This window comes from Sinocyclocheilus grahami, unplaced genomic scaffold, assembly GCF_001515645.1.
Source record: "Sinocyclocheilus grahami isolate Dianchi unplaced genomic scaffold, SAMN03320097.WGS_v1.1 scaffold151.1, whole genome shotgun sequence".
NCBI lineage: Eukaryota > Metazoa > Chordata > Actinopteri > Cypriniformes > Cyprinidae > Sinocyclocheilus > Sinocyclocheilus grahami.
Window position 1 is genome coordinate 684,795 of NW_015505330.1, and position 18,558 is coordinate 703,352.

General features: G+C 35.5%; 1 protein-coding gene across 5 annotated transcripts in view; it reads right to left on the reverse strand.

The window, feature by feature from the left end:
* sbf1 (SET binding factor 1) overlaps positions 1 to 18,558 on the reverse strand; it is a 63,600-nt gene that overhangs the window by 11,546 nt on the left and 33,496 nt on the right. For 4 of the 5 annotated variants that reach the window (XM_016281623.1, XM_016281621.1, XM_016281622.1 and 1 more), the window contains 16 exons: positions 15,709 to 15,817; positions 14,602 to 14,715; positions 9,810 to 9,887; positions 9,497 to 9,610; positions 9,279 to 9,407; positions 9,062 to 9,160; positions 7,997 to 8,201; positions 6,714 to 6,826; positions 5,955 to 6,104; positions 5,695 to 5,763; positions 4,990 to 5,151; positions 3,618 to 3,880; positions 3,314 to 3,486; positions 3,120 to 3,193; positions 442 to 634; positions 45 to 172 (listed from right to left, as the gene is read on the reverse strand). In XM_016281623.1, the coding sequence (XP_016137109.1) occupies positions 45 to 172; positions 442 to 634; positions 3,120 to 3,193; positions 3,314 to 3,486; positions 3,618 to 3,880; positions 4,990 to 5,151; positions 5,695 to 5,763; positions 5,955 to 6,104; positions 6,714 to 6,826; positions 7,997 to 8,201; positions 9,062 to 9,160; positions 9,279 to 9,407; positions 9,497 to 9,610; positions 9,810 to 9,887; positions 14,602 to 14,715; positions 15,709 to 15,817 (2,173 nt within the window). The remainder of the gene's footprint in view (positions 1 to 44; positions 173 to 441; positions 635 to 3,119; positions 3,194 to 3,313; positions 3,487 to 3,617; positions 3,881 to 4,989; positions 5,152 to 5,694; positions 5,764 to 5,954; positions 6,105 to 6,713; positions 6,827 to 7,996; positions 8,202 to 9,061; positions 9,161 to 9,278; positions 9,408 to 9,496; positions 9,611 to 9,809; positions 9,888 to 14,601; positions 14,716 to 15,708; positions 15,818 to 18,558) is intronic. The other variant, XM_016281620.1, reaches the window with a different exon arrangement.

The window sequence follows — 18,558 nt, forward strand, 5'->3', positions numbered from 1 at the left end:
ATGGAGAAACAAGAAACAGAGAAAGGTCAGGTGATACCCAATACCTGAAAGGTGCAGGAACGCAGCTGGAGACCCTCCTGGACTAACTGATCCATGGGGAGGTTAACAGAGATCCGCTTCTCTTTCGTGAGGGAGGCGATGGGGAAGGAGCGGGTGACCACTTGCTCTCCAACTGCACAACACAAACATGTACGGCAAAATTTAATGCACCTACAAAAAGGCTTTTTGTGTAACAGGCACATTGATTTTCATTTTCAATTTCACAGCGTGAGCAGAAGTTAGTGAGAAAACTGCTTCAGACAAGCAGGAAATTTCTATAATTCATGGCCACCAGCATCCCAACAGCACGACTGCAGAGACATCACCAAAGTGAGCTGCTCTAAACTAACTACACAAATCACCCCCAGCGATAAGCATGACTTTTGACCAATAGGAGCGTACCGAGAGGGTCGGTAGGCGTTCCCTTGAATATGAGGCGGTAGTTAGAAAGGAAGATGGCTCCCTCGGCGGGCAGCAGGGGCGGACCACCCATGGCGCCCGTGGCTTCCTCTCGGCCGTCTGTTATAAGGTGCACCCGCATGCCGTCCATCACAAACTCCTCACCGGGGAGCAGCGTTGGTCTCAAAAGCTTGGGCTGGAGTCAGAGAGACAGAAAGAGAAAAATAAAGAGGAAACAGAGACAAGGCAAGCAAAGTCAGTATATATCAGGAACGAGCTGTTCAAATATGAAATTCATACCACACTTGATTGCAAACATGCAGAATGCTTCAAGAGATCAAGAACTGGAGGAAATTGATCAATCACATCACAAAAACACACAGCAAAGGTGCATTTCCTCTCTGTCAGTTTCTTGAGCATGTAAACACTTTTAAGCTAATGAACCGAATTCATCAGAAATTTGTAATATGATTTATTACAGAGTAAAACAGGATAGTCTATCAAGTGTGACTGATTTTATCCACTGGGAACTGATTAGATCATGAAATGTGGGTGTTACATAAGAGATCACAAAAGAAATGCTTTGTTATCAAATGTATCATTATTTTCTATTATTGCAAAATATATTAACAAAAACTGTCAAATTTCTTTAGCTTAAATTATTATTTTTTTTATCAAATGTCCTAATTTTTTTAAATTAAATTAACTTTTTTAATAAATTGCCTGAATTTAATTTTGTAAATGTAAATTACCATTTTTTAAATCAAATTACAATTTTGGTAAGAAAAAATAATAATCTTTTTTACTTAAATTATATTTTTAATTTAATTATCAATAAATACATTATTTTTAAATTACATTTTAGAAAAAAAATTTACCCTAATTTAATTACTGATTGTTTTTTAAAATGTAAATTACATTTTTTAACAAAATAAAAAAATTAAATACATCTTTGTTTACTTGAATTACATATTTTTTTATTATTAATAAATAATACAAGTTATTTTTAAATTACAATATTTTAGAAAGACTTCATGAACAAAACCGTATGTAATATTTGGATGAAAGATTACAAAAGACAAATATTTTATATAATGAGCCCTGATGAATCATGCACAACAGGACAGTTTACATGCATTATAAAGTAAACAGGGTCCATTTCAATTTCATGCTGACTGGGATACATGGATAAGTGTATTTATAATTTGGATGTAAAACTTTCTGTCCCACAGTTCTTCGAAATTTAATTTCTTATGTCCAGAAACGCCAGAAGCAACATTTTCATCTGAGAAAAATAGCCTATGTTTATGCCACTGAGCATTTTTCCCAAATAAACAAATGCATTAGGAGTCAAAATAACAGTGAAGCGAAGCCAATTTCTCCATCTAGACCCAAACACTCTCTAGACGCTTATGCAAGAGCACGTTTCATCACATTCAGTGCTGAGACTCTGAATGATTTACAGATCTCACGAGCATCTACTGTCTTACAGAGAAATGTGTTCTTGTAATGGGAAGTGATCTTGAGTCTATTTGTCTAGCGCTGTACAGCAGGTGGGCTCCATTCACACTCTCCTGTTTGATTTCTTGGGAAAGTGTTCAATGCTGGAGTCCCGTGACAGCATTGGTTGCTAGGCATTGAGTGATGAAAGATGCATGACTGCTTCTCCAGCACAGAGTACTTTTCTTTAGAACTCAGTAGAGTGAAAACAGAGTCAAAAAACACGGCAAGGTCTTTATCACACTTCACTGCACTGCACTGTTCTGCCCTTGTGCTTAAATGAGTAGTTCAAGATGAGTAAATTTGCTCATGTTGTTCCAAACCCATATGACTTCCTTTCTTCCATGGAAAACAAAAATAGTCGTTTATTTAGCAGGTGTTCGTTTCTATACAATGCCGGTAAACAAATCAAATATAAATAAGCAAATAATTAAATAAATGAAATAAAGTCAAACAGATGGGGAACGACATGAGGGTGTGTAAATCAAAATATTTTACTATACCATGATAAAATAAAACAAAATAAAATAAAATGTTTGGAAGGACATGAGAAAATAAATATAACTTTCATTTTAGGTGAATACTTTTGTTTTTAAATACTAAAATAATTAATTAAAAGAAACAAAGTCAAATATATCTGGAATGACATGAGGGAGCGTACATGAAGATAATTTTATTTTTTTTAAATGTGAAAGGAGATGAGCATGAATAAATAAATATAACTTTCGTTTTAGGGTGAACTAATAATTTTAGGGTAAAGATCATTTTTGATTTAATTAAGGTGAATAAAAAATAAATTATTTCAAAAGTAATAAAATAATTAATTAAACGAAAGTCAAACATATCTGGAATGACATGAGGTAGACTAAATAAAAAAATTAAAAAAATTAAATTAAATTAAATTAAATAATGTTGTACCAAGATCCTTGATGAAATCAAACCTTTGTGTTAAAGGAAAGCACAGCAGAATGTCAGACTAAAGTGTGCTCAAAACAGCAGGCCAATAAGACCAGCATGCATCACTCAGGCCACGGTCAGTGAGGCAGTGCGGTCACGCAAACGTACCTGCCGTGGCACTCTGACTCATGGGTGGAGGGGCTGAAGTGGGATGTGATTGGATCTGCCTGGTTTTCTACACTGCATTTCCTGCCCAGCGGAACATAAAACAATGAGTTGGTTACCTTTTGGATGGGCGGCAGTCGTTTGCTCTCCCTGTGAACCGCGTCCAATGTTTCGATGTGCATCTGAACGATATCTAAAAGACAAACACAATAGCATACTAACATTTAAAAAATTATAATTAAAAGACCAATTTTGCACTATGCATACACATTCTGGTGGCTTCAATGTCAGGTTAAATCTCTAGAACTTTTACCGGGTATCATTGTGTGAAGGGCCTTCAGGTGTTCGTTGGTCACGCCGCTCTCGTTGCACACTTTGTCAACAAAGCGGTTGATGAACCGAACGACAGAGTTCGCAACATCCGAGCTTTCAGCATCCTCAAAGCCGCTCTCTGTGTCGTAGCTTTCTGCCATGCTGCCCGCAATACTGAACAAACAAAAAACTAAATTAGTGGTCAATTTTGTTCAACTTTATTTTATTTTATTTTAAATTTGCATTGCATTGCATTGCATTGCATCAAACCATGTGTTTTTGTGCCCACACACAGCAGCACACACCTGTTGGTGACGTAGCTGTTGCTGACGCTCTCCACGTCTCCCAGGCCGGTGTTGCGGAGCAGGCGGTTCTTGCTGGTGTCGAGTGGCAGCAGCAGGTAACTCATGCGGTTGGCATAGTGGATGGCCTGACTGAAAACAGTGCTCTCTTCCTTCTGAACGCGCTCCTGCTGCTGCTCTTTGCTCAGCGTGGGCCACAGGCGACTCTGCTCAGACGCCAACTCCAGGGCACTCAGCTGCTTCTGACCCCCAACACCCTCCCCATCCTGAAAGAGGCAGAGGTCAACGGTCAAATGCAAAGGGTAGCAGTAAAATAATAAGAAAATCTTTTATACATCCATTTTTTTAATAATTAAAAACAAAAATGAACATACACTAGTGTTTAAAAGTATGGGGCTGGTGTTATTTGATTAAAAATACAGCAAAAATGGTCATATAGTGAAATATTACTACAACTTAAAACAAGTTTTCTATTTTAATATATTTTAAAATGTAATCTATTCCTGTGATCAAAGCTGAATTTCAAGCATCATTATTCCCGTCTTCGGTGTCACATGATCCTTCAGAAATCTTTCCAATATGCTTAAAATTAAATTAAATTAAATTTAAAAAAAAATTAAAAATAAAATTAAAAATAATAAAAAATTAAATATAATATAATATAAAATAATATAATATAAGGCACAGCCAGGCTGCACCAGTACTAAGGAATGAACAAATCATCAAAGTTCAAATATCAGTATTAATGTTGCATCAAAAGAATTGATTCCCACATACAAATATTGATTCTTGGTGTTTTTCCTAAACTAATGATTTACTAACGATACTTTTATTTAGCATGAAAATGGCTTTGAACGAACATACACATACAAGAACATACAATATTCAAATACAGAAAGCAGTGTAGTATTGAAGTATTTTACTTAAGTATTTAAGTTAAGTATGACATTTTTATAAGCTAATAGTTTAATGCTGTTAAATAAAAATTTTAAACTTTAAGTTGTTCAACCACTGATTAAATGCTGTTAATAAATGGAAAACACTCTGAGTTGTATGTATATTCATTGCACACTACCGTAAAAAAATTGAATGACGTCTCACCAAGGCTGCATTTCTTAAAACAAATTTTCTATTTTAATATATTTTAAAATGTAATCTATTCCTGTGATCAAAGCTGAATTTCAAGCATCATTATTCCCGTCTTCGGTGTCACGTGATCCTTCAGAAATCTTTCCAATATGCTTAAAATAAAATAAAATTAAATTAAAAAAAAAATTAAAAATAAAATTAAAAATAATAAAAAATTAAATATAATATAATATAAAATAATATAATATAAAATAAATAAAATAAATAAATAAATAAAATAGCTTACAGGGCCGGATGTGTCTCCCTCCTCGCCGTTCTCCAGGTACAGGGCCCGGATGTGTTTCTGAACATCACTGTAAAACATGGCCTCCCAGAACTGCATGTTCGTCCACACCATGTGCTCCTGCACGCAGCTGTAGGCGAATTGAGTGATGCCTCCACCCAGTTTCTGTAACAAAAACAGATGCTTGAAATTCACACGCTGAACTCAGAGAAAAGTCCACCCTTTATCTAGTACTTTATTACAACAGACATGCATGCAATCAGTCAAATATGTCCACGTAGCCATTCATTACCACAAAATAAGCTGGGTACATTATCCTACTTATTAGATATAGATAGGTATCTACCAAATAAATAAATAAACGAACATTAAATATTTATTTGAATTGAACTTATTTTACTTAAGCTCCACTTAGATTAAAGCTAAGCAACAATCCCAATACCGCAAAATAATTACATTTTATATATATATATATGTGTGTGTTTTACATTATTAATCTGCAATCCGTTACTTTTTCTATGAACTACTTAGTTAACACATTTAGTTGCAATACAACAAGTCCTCCTCTATTTGAAGTGCTCTCTCTTCTTCATCTTCTTGTCTCTTACAGATTCCCTGTTCTTAGCAATGCTGATGTATTTCTTTAACTTAAGAACTTAGAAAAAATATATAGTACACCTACAAACACTCATTCACATCTTCACTCACCCGACAAAAGGCGGTGACCAATGGCAGCAGGGCAGCAGCAATGCCATGTTCATCCATATGTGAGCAATCCTGAAAATAAAAATAGAAGCATTTGCACATCAAAACATTTGAATGACACTATTTATGGAGTTATATGATGATAACATAATCAACAGCAATCATAACCTAACCATCATATTTTCCACTTCCTTACTGCAGCACAACATTCTCATAAACACTCTGTGACTGACTGCTTGAAAGAAGACAGTTCTGTGTTTTACCTGCAGGGTGCAGTTCATCATGCGGACGATGTAGTCAAACTGTTGGTCGTCTAGAACGGCCCTGTTCTGCAGCACGTGCAGGTTGAGCTCCTGGGTCAGACAGACGCGTGCCGCCCGACCTTTCAGAGCCCGTAACACTGCCGGCATTAACTGCAGACACACACACAAACAAGTTAAAACACCCATATACACAAATATACACTAATTTGAGATCATAAATGCTTTAGCAGAAACAGACACCATAAATCTGGGTTATGTTTCAAGGGGTCATATGATGCAATTAAAATTTTTCCTTTCTCTTTGGAGTGTTACAAGCTCTTGGTGCATAAAGAAGATCTGTAAAGTTGCAAAGACTAAAGTCTCAAATCCAAAGAGATATCCATGTCGTGAATGCGCTGTGTGATTCGTTGTGAACGCGAAACTACTTTGTTTGGCCTTCCAAAAGAGGCTGATATCCGCTTCGTCATGCCTAGAGCTGATCCGTGCTGGTCGCTGAGGAAATACTACAACTTTGGGTTTTATGTTTATGCGGCACGATGCAACACAACACAAGCGCGATGAGCTTTGTAAAAATCGACGCGTTTCAGAAAGGCGGGGCATAGAGGAGAAACAATAATGTACAGTATGTGGACAATAATGTGTTTTTTGAACCTTAAACCGCATAAACACATTTCATTACACCAAATACACAAAATAATGTTCTTTATAGCAGCATCATATGACCCCTTTAAGTGAAAAGCATAAATAAGAGGTGCGTACCTTCTTGGCTTCCAGCATCTTGTTGTCGAAAATGTATGTGATGCAGTTCCTGACCACCTCTAACCTCCTGGCGCTGTTGGCCAGAACATTCCCGTTCCTGTCCACTATGTCAGCTAGAAGCAATTCAGAGACATAAAAACATGAAGATTATGAAGATCAACACAAAGTTGTGCACACATCAGTTAGAGTATGACAAGTTTATTTGAATGTTATATTTGAGCACAGGAGGTGATGTTTGTTACATTTTAGGCCTTTTATTTTTTCCCAAATTCTATTTGATTTTTTTTTCCAAATTCAATTTTTTCCAAAAACAATAATTTTCCTGTATTCTGTTTTTTCCCCTCCATTTAAAATTTTCTAGACTCTGTCTAGAATTGTATAAATCAAAAAGCATGTCTAATTAATTGAAATAATGAAAATGACACAATTTAACAGCAATGTATAAGTTTAACAAAAATTACATTTAAGACCCTATGAATTTTTTTGTTTCTCAATTTGAGTTTTATTTTTAACAAATTTTGTGTTTTCCATTAATTTTCTGGAGTCCATTTTAATGGTTTCATTAAATTTTAATAATCAAAAGCATCTCTAAATAATTGATTTGATAAAAAAAAAGTATTATTTTCTTTCTTTCTTTTTTCTCCACAAATCCTGTGCTGTGTGTTTACATTTTTCTGGGAAATCAATTCTGGTAAATAATTATTCTGGTAAATATTCCTTAAAAAAAATGTTTAATAATAATTTTATTAGTAGTAGTAGTACTATCATTACATTAAGTAATATATTTCTGTAACAGTTTCTTCAAGTTAAACAGAACTTTTATGATGATGGGTTGTTGTGAAGACCTTTAAATTTCTCCGTTTATATATGACATGACGATAGTTTTTTCCTCAAAAGAAATGGCAAAATCCTCATTAAGTGACTTAAGATTTAAGATTATGTTCATGTATTGATATATTGAGGCAGCAGAGGCTGATAACACCGTGAGCATCACGCACACTTCACGTGTGTAGTAAACGAAACCGCCATTCATTCACACAGAGACATGCAGAACATACAGGCTTAATATTTAAATAGGGTTTTTGAGGCCTAAAATTCACAGACACTAGTCTATATTGCATTTTGATTTAATTGCACTGACCTACTTTTAAATTATTTATCCAAAATTTGGCAAATTCCATGTTATTCAGTATATTCCATTCTTATGACTGGATTCCGCGTCATAAATGTTTTTTCACATCACGGAAATCATAGGGCCCTATAAATCAGAATTGCAATCTCACCCAGTGGAGGTCCTGTCGGGACCATGCCCTTCAGTTCGGCCTTAACCACAGGTGGGGCGGTTTTGAGTTTTGCCGCTGCGTGGTCTATAAAGAGCTGCACGGAGACCTCGTCCAGGTGCGGGAAAGAGGTCTGTGGGAGCCGGGGTTGTGCGTTTTCAGCTGTTCTCTGAACTCGGTGCATGGTTACTGCTGGGTATGGGTTTTCCTTTGGGAAAAAAAATGGAGAGACAATTTGTGTTTAAGAGAAAAAATTACAAACGAAATTATGGAAAATCGGGATGCACAGATATGATCATATATTTTCTTGTATTATAATGCTATAATATAATTTAATAAATGTATTTATGTTTTAAAATTAATAGCACTAAATAGAAGTTTAAAGCAAAACATTACAATTTTAAATGTTTTAATTTTAAATTTGCAAATGAATTTAAGCATCACAACATTGTGATCTACCTATGGTAAATTCATTTTTATTTTGAGTTTTGCTGAGTTTGAGGCAAAAGTCGTAGTTAGTGGTTTGTTAATAGCGAGAATTGGACCTTAAAATAAAGTGTGACCTTAATATTTTCAAAGAATAACATTACAGCATCAGTCCACACAAAAAAGAAAAAGAAAACTAGTCATACCAAACCAGCATGACAAAAGTCGATAAAAGCAGATATTTTTAAGAATGCTAAACGGTTGGTTTCAGTTCCAATTGACTTCTACTGTATTTTTTTGCCCATAACATGGAAGTCAATGGGAACAGAAACTGTTTGGTTACCAAAAATCTATTTTATTTTTTGTTTCACAGAAGAAAGCAAGCCATACAGATTCCCTTTAAGTGAGAGTTAAGACTTAAAAAAAACATTAATATTGGCTAATAACCTATATTGTACTGATATCTAGTGCATCACTAACTGCAAATATTCTTTATTTTAGTTAAAAATAAAGGTTTGGGAAAAAAATAACAGTAAAAGTGCCAGGATCTGCACTTGTATTTTAAATACCCAATTTTGATGTGGAAAGGATGTGTCAATGCATCATGTGACACAGCTGATAAGACACATGAATTAAACGTACATTTCTGAAAAGCTGCTCAGCCAGCTCCTTAATGTGTTTCATCACTTTGTGAGGATCTCCAGTCTCCTGTCGAATGCGCTCCACCTGATTGGCTATAAGCTACGATGAAAGGAAATAAGAGAGAAAGGATCAGAAAGCTTGATAAACACAAAAAGAAGGCATCCTTCTCAATTTCCTATAAGCTGTCAGCTATATCCATCCAACACCTATGACTTACATCGTCAAACAGGTCTGTGGCTCGGTACGGAGGACCCCGCTCAGACACAAACCCAGCAAAGGCCATGCCGTCGAGCACCTTCATCAGGAAGTCATCCTCAGCTAGTGCTCTCTGCCCTAAAAATGCAGCCTTGAGAGAAAACAACAAGCTTTAAAGGCCTGTCCATGACTTTGTTTTAGCGTTTTTGTCTGAAATTGAATTTTAGGGCTCTTCGGTACCTTATGGAAGCGTATGACGGGTTCAGGGTGGATGCGAATTATATGCAGACACCATCGATAGCCCTGAAAGAGATGTGCGAACAGCCACAGGAAGACAGCGCGGATCTCCTTATCCTGCAGCGCACACAAAACAATGACACTCTCGTAAAACAATCACTTCCTGCAATGTCACGTCCATTCACGTCCATTGACAGTTTCAGTGTCAATAAAAAAACATTTGCATTTCTAAATGTGATGTCAGATGCTGGCGATTACTCAAGGAAGGAGGAAAAACATATTTATAGATTAAAAAAAGATTTACAACGAATTTTACCTGAATTTTAAGTGTGGCTAGTTGAACGGAAGATGGAGGAAAAGCATGATCAGCCACTTCCAGCTCTGGATCGAGAACCTTCATCAAACAAAACATACACATACATCAAGATAACAGTACAGTACACTACTTAATTGCCCACTATATACATCTAGTCACTGATAAGAAGCGACACCGATGCTGATAAAATTTTCTTTTAAGAAAATAACTCAAGTAAACAATACAAATAATGATGGATTCAAATATTTGCTCTAGCATCGACTCTTTGCTAGATGATCATAATTTGCTTCCGATATGATTATTTTGTTCATAAACATGCTGAAGGTACAAAGCTAAATGTTTCATTTGAGTTTTAAGTAGATTAGTGATCAGGATACAGTCCTATTTTAGTATTATTTATGAATCAGTATAGTGTTTATTCATATTTTAAGTTATCTATTTAATGTTTTCATTTTAACTTTTTATTTTTTAGCAATTTTGTTACGTGCTTTGACATGTTTATTTGTTTTGTTAAAATATTTTTATTGTTCTTCTATTAATTTTTGTATTTTTTATATTATTTTATTTCAGTTTTAGCAACTTTGGCAGCCAAGACAACATTTCAAAGTTTTTTATTTTTATTTCATGTAATATTTATATTTTATTTTATCTCGGCTTTATTTAAATTAACACAAACAAACCATTTTTAATAAGTTATAGATTTACTTCCTTTAACAATAACAACACTGTCTGGATATGGTGGATTTTCATTCTTTGAATACCATATGAACTAGGGATGCACCGATTCCACTTTTTCCCAGTACTCGCCCGATATCGATACTTTTATTTTTGGTACTTGCCGATACCGAGTACCAATACCAATATTTTCATTGCATTTGTAAATTTTTTACATATTGGGTACAGAAACCAAAAGAGTATGTATAATGTTAGTTGGTTAACTTCATTTATCAAATAGATACAGTCAAACCAAAATTTATTCAGACACCTTCAACATTTCTCACATTATCAGTTTATTCGCTATAGTTTAGAAAATGGTAATAAAATATGACAAGAACTCAGAGTTAAACTGTGTCAGAACAAACTCAGCTTGATAATGTCAGATAACTTTGATAGAAGGGTATGTAATGGATTACAATCAACCAAAAATTATTCATACAGCTGTCAATATTTACACAACTATCAATACTTTGTCGGGTGACCCTTAGCCTTAATGACAGCATATAGTCTCCTGGGCATGCTGTCAACCAGGTTCATGCAAACCTGTACTTCAATTTTTTCCCAGACTCGGTCTGAATAATTTTTGGTCCCAAATTTGTATCAATTTTACTGGTAGTCCACTGTATGAAGAATTTTTGGGTATAATATATCATAGTTTAGTTTATTTTGCTATCCTCACTTACATCTAGTCACGACATCTGGTCTCTGAATAATTTCTGGTTTGACTGTATACCCTTCTGTTGTTTTCACACTTAATTATGTCCATTAAAATGTATTTTACATATCTTTGTTACTTTCACTGTTCATTTTTTTTCTCTCTATGGTAGCCTACATCATCTTTAATTTAATAGCATTAGAGCTGCTCCATTGCAGCAGCTTAGTACTGTAATCACGCAATTTGCTGTAAAAATGCAGGGAACCACTCGCTATAAATCTTCTAACTGTGATATTTTCATAAATAGAAGTCGCGTTTTTTCATCTGCAACGTGCAGCGATTTATTTTCCAAAGCCACTCATATAATGCAGAAACACTCATGAAGCAAGCAAAACGCGCACCGCGCACACGTATTTGTAGGCTTCTGGTGCAGAATAAGAGGGACAAGTACAGTACAGCCTTGCGCATTTCACACAAGCTGTTAGTTTCACTTTCGCAAATAAAGTTGTGTATGCTTAAGGGTGAAAATAAATGATGTTTATAGTGAATGCCCCTATAAATTGTCTTATATTTACGATTTTGTTTAAATCCAAATGATGCGTGCTAAGTGAGCGAACATCAAGATCACACAACAGAAGTGCTCTCTCTCTCTCTCTCCCTCCCTCCCTCCCTCCCTCCCTACAAGTAACTTGTGCATTGTTTTACTTACTTCTATTTGACATATCCGACCGAACTACAAACTTTCCAGTGATGTCTGTGAGAAAGGGATATTCACTCGACAAGCTCGCGCATCTGTGCCGCTGCACACTCAATCCACTCAGCATGAATTGCTTACCAGCTGGCGCAAATCAGCTATACAGGCATTAATACTGAATGTTTCATATTCATTGCATACATATACTTCATAGACATCTTTAATCTCTAATAACTCCATTTTGCTGTCTGTTGTCGGTGTTTCTTTGTCTGAATATGGCACTTATCACATGCTGTGTGGTATTGGCGTTTGGTATCGGGGCATTTTAATGAGTACGAGTACAGGAGCTCAGTATCGGGCCCGATACTGATACCAGAATCGGTATCGGTGCATCCCTAATATGAACATAATTAATTTTTATACTATTACAACAACTGAAAAATATTTTTAGTCAATTATTTAATTCTGTAATGAATGCACTGAATTTTCATTGGTGCATCACACATTTTTACACCCCAACTTACAATGCCACCATTTTAAGCTTCAAGTCATAAATCAGTTTAATGTGAGCCACAACAGTTTAAAACACAATGTTCATTGTGTCCGTGACAAGACAAAGCAGCAATAAATCACATATCTTCCTTGTTATTCTGAGTTTCTGTCAAGCCACAAAACCATTTTTATTTCGTCGGTGGTTTGGTTTCCCTACATTTGTATCCCAAAGTCAAATCTAACTGGCCCAAAATCCTACTCCACAGAACTGTATTTAAACATCAAACACGTTCTGATTGACTGCGCTTGTCACTTTGTGCAGTAAATCACTTTTAGTGACGACAGAAAAATACTTGTCTTTATAACGTGACTGTATCCGAATCTGGCTCGTCTGTGCACACGAGTGCTTCTGTAATTACAGAAAGCTGCCATCCGGAGCTGGAGCTAATAACCAAACTCACTTAGCTAATTGAAAAGGTAGAGGATTAGGCACAGGACATAAACTAAAGACAGCAGTTGCCTACAGAACTATCAGAAGCATCTTTAACCTTATGATAAAGAGCACTGAGGATCAGGAAAGAGAAAACGAAGAAACCCCGCGTTTTCCAGGCAATTAAACAGATGAAATGGGTTTATTACTGAGGCATGGCCCGATTATCATCTATCCCTGAAGGGATGCAGTTATGTGAGCCCTGCTCGCTCAAACATGCATATGCAACCTCAGCCTCCGCCACTTCTGCCGGGATGGTCTGTCTGCCTTGGCGCCACAAACGTTCATTTCAGAGAGACAGCAGTGACTGTGGGACTCTGGGCTTGTATCCAGGGGGGCAAAATGTGAATGCCACACACATGGACCTTTCTGTGCCAATTTAGATTTAATCTAAACAAACACAGACAGACAACCAGACACTTTTAGGTATGAGCACAGAACGGAAAAACCCTATTCACTGTCATTTTCCTGAAAAGAAAAACAACGTCCTTGCAGAAAAGATCTAGGCATGAAAGTGACTGTAAAATTTAAAAGGAAGTTTTTCATTTGTTAGCATTAAACTGGAATTAAATGTGATTATCCTGCTTGGAAATGTTTATTTGTCAGAGCCAGAATAAAAAGTGGGGAAATTAAAGAGAAAAATGTAACAACTAAATTGTATATCAGCTGATATATAGCGAATAAAATAAATAAATAAATGGTACCAATTAGGCATACATAACTTTGTACTATACCAGTTATCAGACAAAATTAAGAGATTTTTTTCATTTATTGGTATCAGTAAATAAAAAAATAAATGTATCATTTAATAACTAATGATAAAAAAGCCTGTTAACAGCCAATAATATTGTACATATTAAAGATTTACAATATAGCTGCAACATATCAGTTATTAGTCAATATTAAAGTTTTTTTTTAATTAGCAGAATCAGTAAATGACAGAATGAATAAATAAATAAATAAATGATTTGAATAAATAAACATAAAAATCTGGTTCTAATTAGGGATGCACAATATATCAGTAACGTATCAGTTTTCAGTCAATAATAAAAAATAAAAAAATTGTTTGGTTAATGTTGTTATACTGATATTTTTTAGAGAATTTTCAGTATCAGTATATTAAAAAATTATTATTATTATTAGAATTGAACCCTTTTTTTTTTTTAAATAATAAAATATTCGCTGATATCAGCGGATAACCAGTTTGCATCTCTATGCAAAAACTTTATCATATTATGCCTGGTTAGGACAATGTGTAATAATTTGCACGTTTCTAAATTTAGATTCCCAAGGATAAAATGCCTTTAAATATCATTAAAAGAAATTGACTGAGAAATTAGTAGTCAAATGTTTTATGGATTCTCAACAAGAACTTCTTTTTTTTATTTTTATAGAATATTGCCCTATAATTGCAACTACTTAAAAGCCACTATAAAGGTGCCTGTAAAATCACTATCAGCACTATAATCTTACTCACAGTACAGTAAGTGTAACTTAAACAAGGAAGTACGCGTGGTTGAGTAATGTCTGCCGAGAATCATTTAACTACCGCTGGCACAAAACCTCATTATGATAAATATTTATTTCATGTGTTTTTATAGCCCCAATCCATCCATTATACCTACAACACTTCCTCGATCTGTGCTGCGGTTTGTCGAATTAACTGACATTTTTAACTCTGCCAGTGATTACTCAACCTTGAGACTGGCATACATCTACCAAACGGGTAAAACGGGTCGGTTACCATTGAGATGATGGTCTGTGTGTGATGAAGAAGTGGCTCGGGCAGCAGGGATATGTGGACACACTCAGGAATGGTGACCGTCCCTCCATCCAGGTCTGCAATGATTACATCGAGCTGTAAATAAAACACAGGAACATGGATGTAAATATGGAACCTTATTGTTCTATATGGGCAGATGCAGAAATATGCATAACATCAACTCATATTTCAAAACCAGGAAGCCGAGCGACTCTTTAAGACAAGACCAAACTGGTTAACTCTGATGCACATAAGAGCAGATTCAGCCTTTTGTGACAAAAAAGTTAGCGAGTGAGAACTCCTTCGCAAGTATCTTTTGTTTAAATTTCGGACTAAAGGAGCGTTGGGGTCCAAACTAAGTGACCTGAGGTCAAGTATCATTCCCTGGTATTAAGTATCATCTCTCATCTGAACTCAAGTCATCACATGTAAATGTTCAAGGATGTTCGACTTTTTCTTGTAAACTAAGCTAACCAAGGTAATAACAGTCTAGTAGGTGTAATTTTTAGAGTAAATGCCTATTATTACAGCATTTGGCGGTACAAAAAACAGCAGGTGATATATGTTCAACAAGATAAACGTCATAAAAATAGGTCAGGAATTCCCATCGAAAGGCTTTATTACCATAAGGATGAAACTGAAAAAACCCCCCTGATAAAATGCAACCATATCACATGAACTTTGATACAAATCTATGATAATTAAGTGTTTATGTTAAATAAACTGTTTGGCCATAACTTTTTTTTAAAAATGGGTCGAAGGTCTGATGCTAAATCCAGACAATAAAATGCAACCAAATATATATCCAGGCAAAATTAATAGACTTATACACTTTCAAAAAAGGACAAAAACTAGTCAAGATGCACCAAGATAAAGCAAATCAGGTGTATGAGGGCACATGTGTTCTTGCATCTGATCTCATGTTGTGCATTGCATGGAACGCTTTTGTTACACTTGTTTCATCTTGCACTACAGTATATGGCAGATATCTGATCAAACCTTATCTCAAAAGTCTAAATTTCTCGAAGTGTGTTGCATTATGTTCTCCGGCTCACGGCATGATAAAAAAAAAAAAGAGAGACATCTCACCAGCTCCTGGGTCTCTGAGCGGAAGTGTGAGTTGACTCCTATGATGAAGGGCGTCGGAGTGCTGAGCACCTCCAGCAGCTTTCCCGGTAAGATGGGAATATATGTAAAACTGGAGAGGGGAAATAAAATCATGGGGGAGGTTGAAATGATGATTAAAATGAGGAAAAATGGGAACAATAAATGGAAAAACAGAACTGGATGATCTCTCCAAAAAAAGATGTGTTTTAACAAGAAATAATAAAAGGGATGCAATAAGTTCTGTTTTTAATTGGTATTATTTTTTTCATTTTAATGCTTTCGTATTTTATATTTTTATGTTAAAAGTAGACAACAATACATAACAACAACATTGTTATTGTTGTTGTTGTTATTACAGTAACAATAGCAAATAAAATAACTTATTTTTATAATAACATAATATATTATAATAGTTATCAGTAGTAGCAACTAGGGATGTCAACGATTAATCCATGATCAATTAATTGTCGATAAGAGATGCAATCGATTAAAGCTATCGATGGTCGATTAAGCGGTTTAATTTTGGGCTGCGTGTGGCTCATGCGCAAAACACGTGCGAGCGGCTGTGAATGACGGTGACGGTATATAAATGCATCATCATTCATTCATAATGCACCAATTAAGCTTTTAATGTGATTAAAACTTTAAAAGTACATTAAAATAGAAACAACACAAAGTTCTTCAACATGGAAAGCAATAGAAATGTAGTAACTAAGTCATTTCCCCAGATAATTTTTTCATATCGGGCTCTGCGCTTTGCAGGGCTGTGGGACACAGGACAGATAGGCAATTCATTCCTACAACTTGTTAATTCGTTCCTACGACTTATTAATTTGTGGCCACTGTCCATGTTTCATTAATTTTGTTCCTTAACCCATGATTTAACTAAAATGAGGGAACAAATTAATAAATTGAACAAATTCTTAATTCATGGCCATGAAATCTTTCATTTCTCTTAGATGCGAAAACAGTGATAAAAAGTGAATGACAATAAAATAAACCTGCGAAATTAGAGGGTTAGACGGTGAGGATTTAGGAAAAGAAACAATGCCTAAATATTATTGAATTTGTGGAAATTCGTGACCAACTGGCAAACCAGAACAAAGCCGCGTGAATGTAGGCTATATGGGCTCGAATGGCATCCAAAAGCATGGTCACTAGAGGTCGACCGACAGTGGATTTTGCCGATACCGATAGCTAGGTTGGACCACACTGGTCGATACCGATTAATTAACCGATAGTTTTAAAATTGATACTGAACAAAAAACTAAAATAGTGCTTTATTAACAAAAACAGTACTGAACCATACTAGTAGTACAAAAAATAAAATAATAATAATAGTAATAGTAAATATAAATTAACACACTCTAAAAAGGAACAATACTTACACAGCTTTCATTAATCTTAATGCTGGAGCAAACGGAAAGAGAAAGTGCTATATTATAGCTCTATAAACTAAGCACACAGACTTTATTAGAGCCACAGAAAGACAAACGATTTGCTGAAAATGCACAATACACAATTCATTATGTACATTAACAATTTAAAGGAAAACCATGTGAATGTCTCTCTCTGTGGCACGGCAGAATTTTCTGTCGGCTGCATTTAAATCCGCGTCTGAAGTTTCCCGCTCTGTTCAGCGTGCAGTATCACGTGTCTAAACAAATAGCACGTGCTGTCAGTGATTTCAACCACTAGAGGCCGCTCTCGCACTGTGTAATGACAGCAGACCCTTCTCAGCCACTCCAGCAATGGACGCAACCTGGAAAACTATCGGCATGGATTTTTGTCGATAACCGATAGTTCCAGCAATCAACTATCGGTGCCGATTATTCGGCAAAACTGATACATCGGTCGACCTCTAATGGTCACGATGTAACATTTTCCAGCTAACCAATTATTCCTCTAATAAACAAAGCTTTTATACCACACTTGTCATAATCCGAGCTTATAATTTGTAAATAAATAATTACTGGATTCAAAGCAATTAAAAGGCGCTGTGACCGACACGGACTATACGTTTTCCCGGGGCATTCAATTATGTCACTAAACGGTGATGCCACAACTAAGAGCATCGTTCTCGCAAGTTTCTGCATGGACTTAACTAGCCTAGGGCACAGGTTTTCAAGCCCTGGGACAAAATGGGATGCTTTAAGGAAAGTGTATAGCCTATGTAAGCAAGAGGCCTAAATAAAATAACAATTTGTTTTCATAAAAAAAAAAAAGCGAAATATATCTGGCTTAAATAATTAAGCTAACATTTAAAACAGAAGTGTGGCGCGGCGCTCCATAAACAAGTTCACGGAAAGGAAAGGATGACAACACGCATTCTGTTTGTTTGCTTTATTTTGCAAAAGCCCAAATCTTGTTTTTATTGTGAGTGTGCAAAAAAAAAAAAAAAAAGTAAACACTTTTGCGGATTATATCTTACTCCAAAAAATTTCGCACTGGTGCCTCGCGCGCACACACCCCACATATTCTAGCAATTCAAACTTACATCGCAGTCTGTTCATTATCAAAATAAAATAGTCAACCAAACATATAAAAGGTTACACTGGTCAGTTCAAATAGACCGTAGTATCCACTCTGCTGTTATGCCAAGGACTTTTTTGCTCATGTGAAGAGGATGATCTTTTTCCGTCTATATGCGAATGCGTGCAAAGTACAAGCCTACTATTATATATATCATTTAACATTCAAATACATTACGAATATGGAAACATTTGGATTTGTGCCGAATGAGACGTGAGTAATAACCTCCAAATACATCTTTCCAAACCCGCGCTCGCTCCATCTCGTATACACGCAAGCATGCACTGTCACGATCTAATG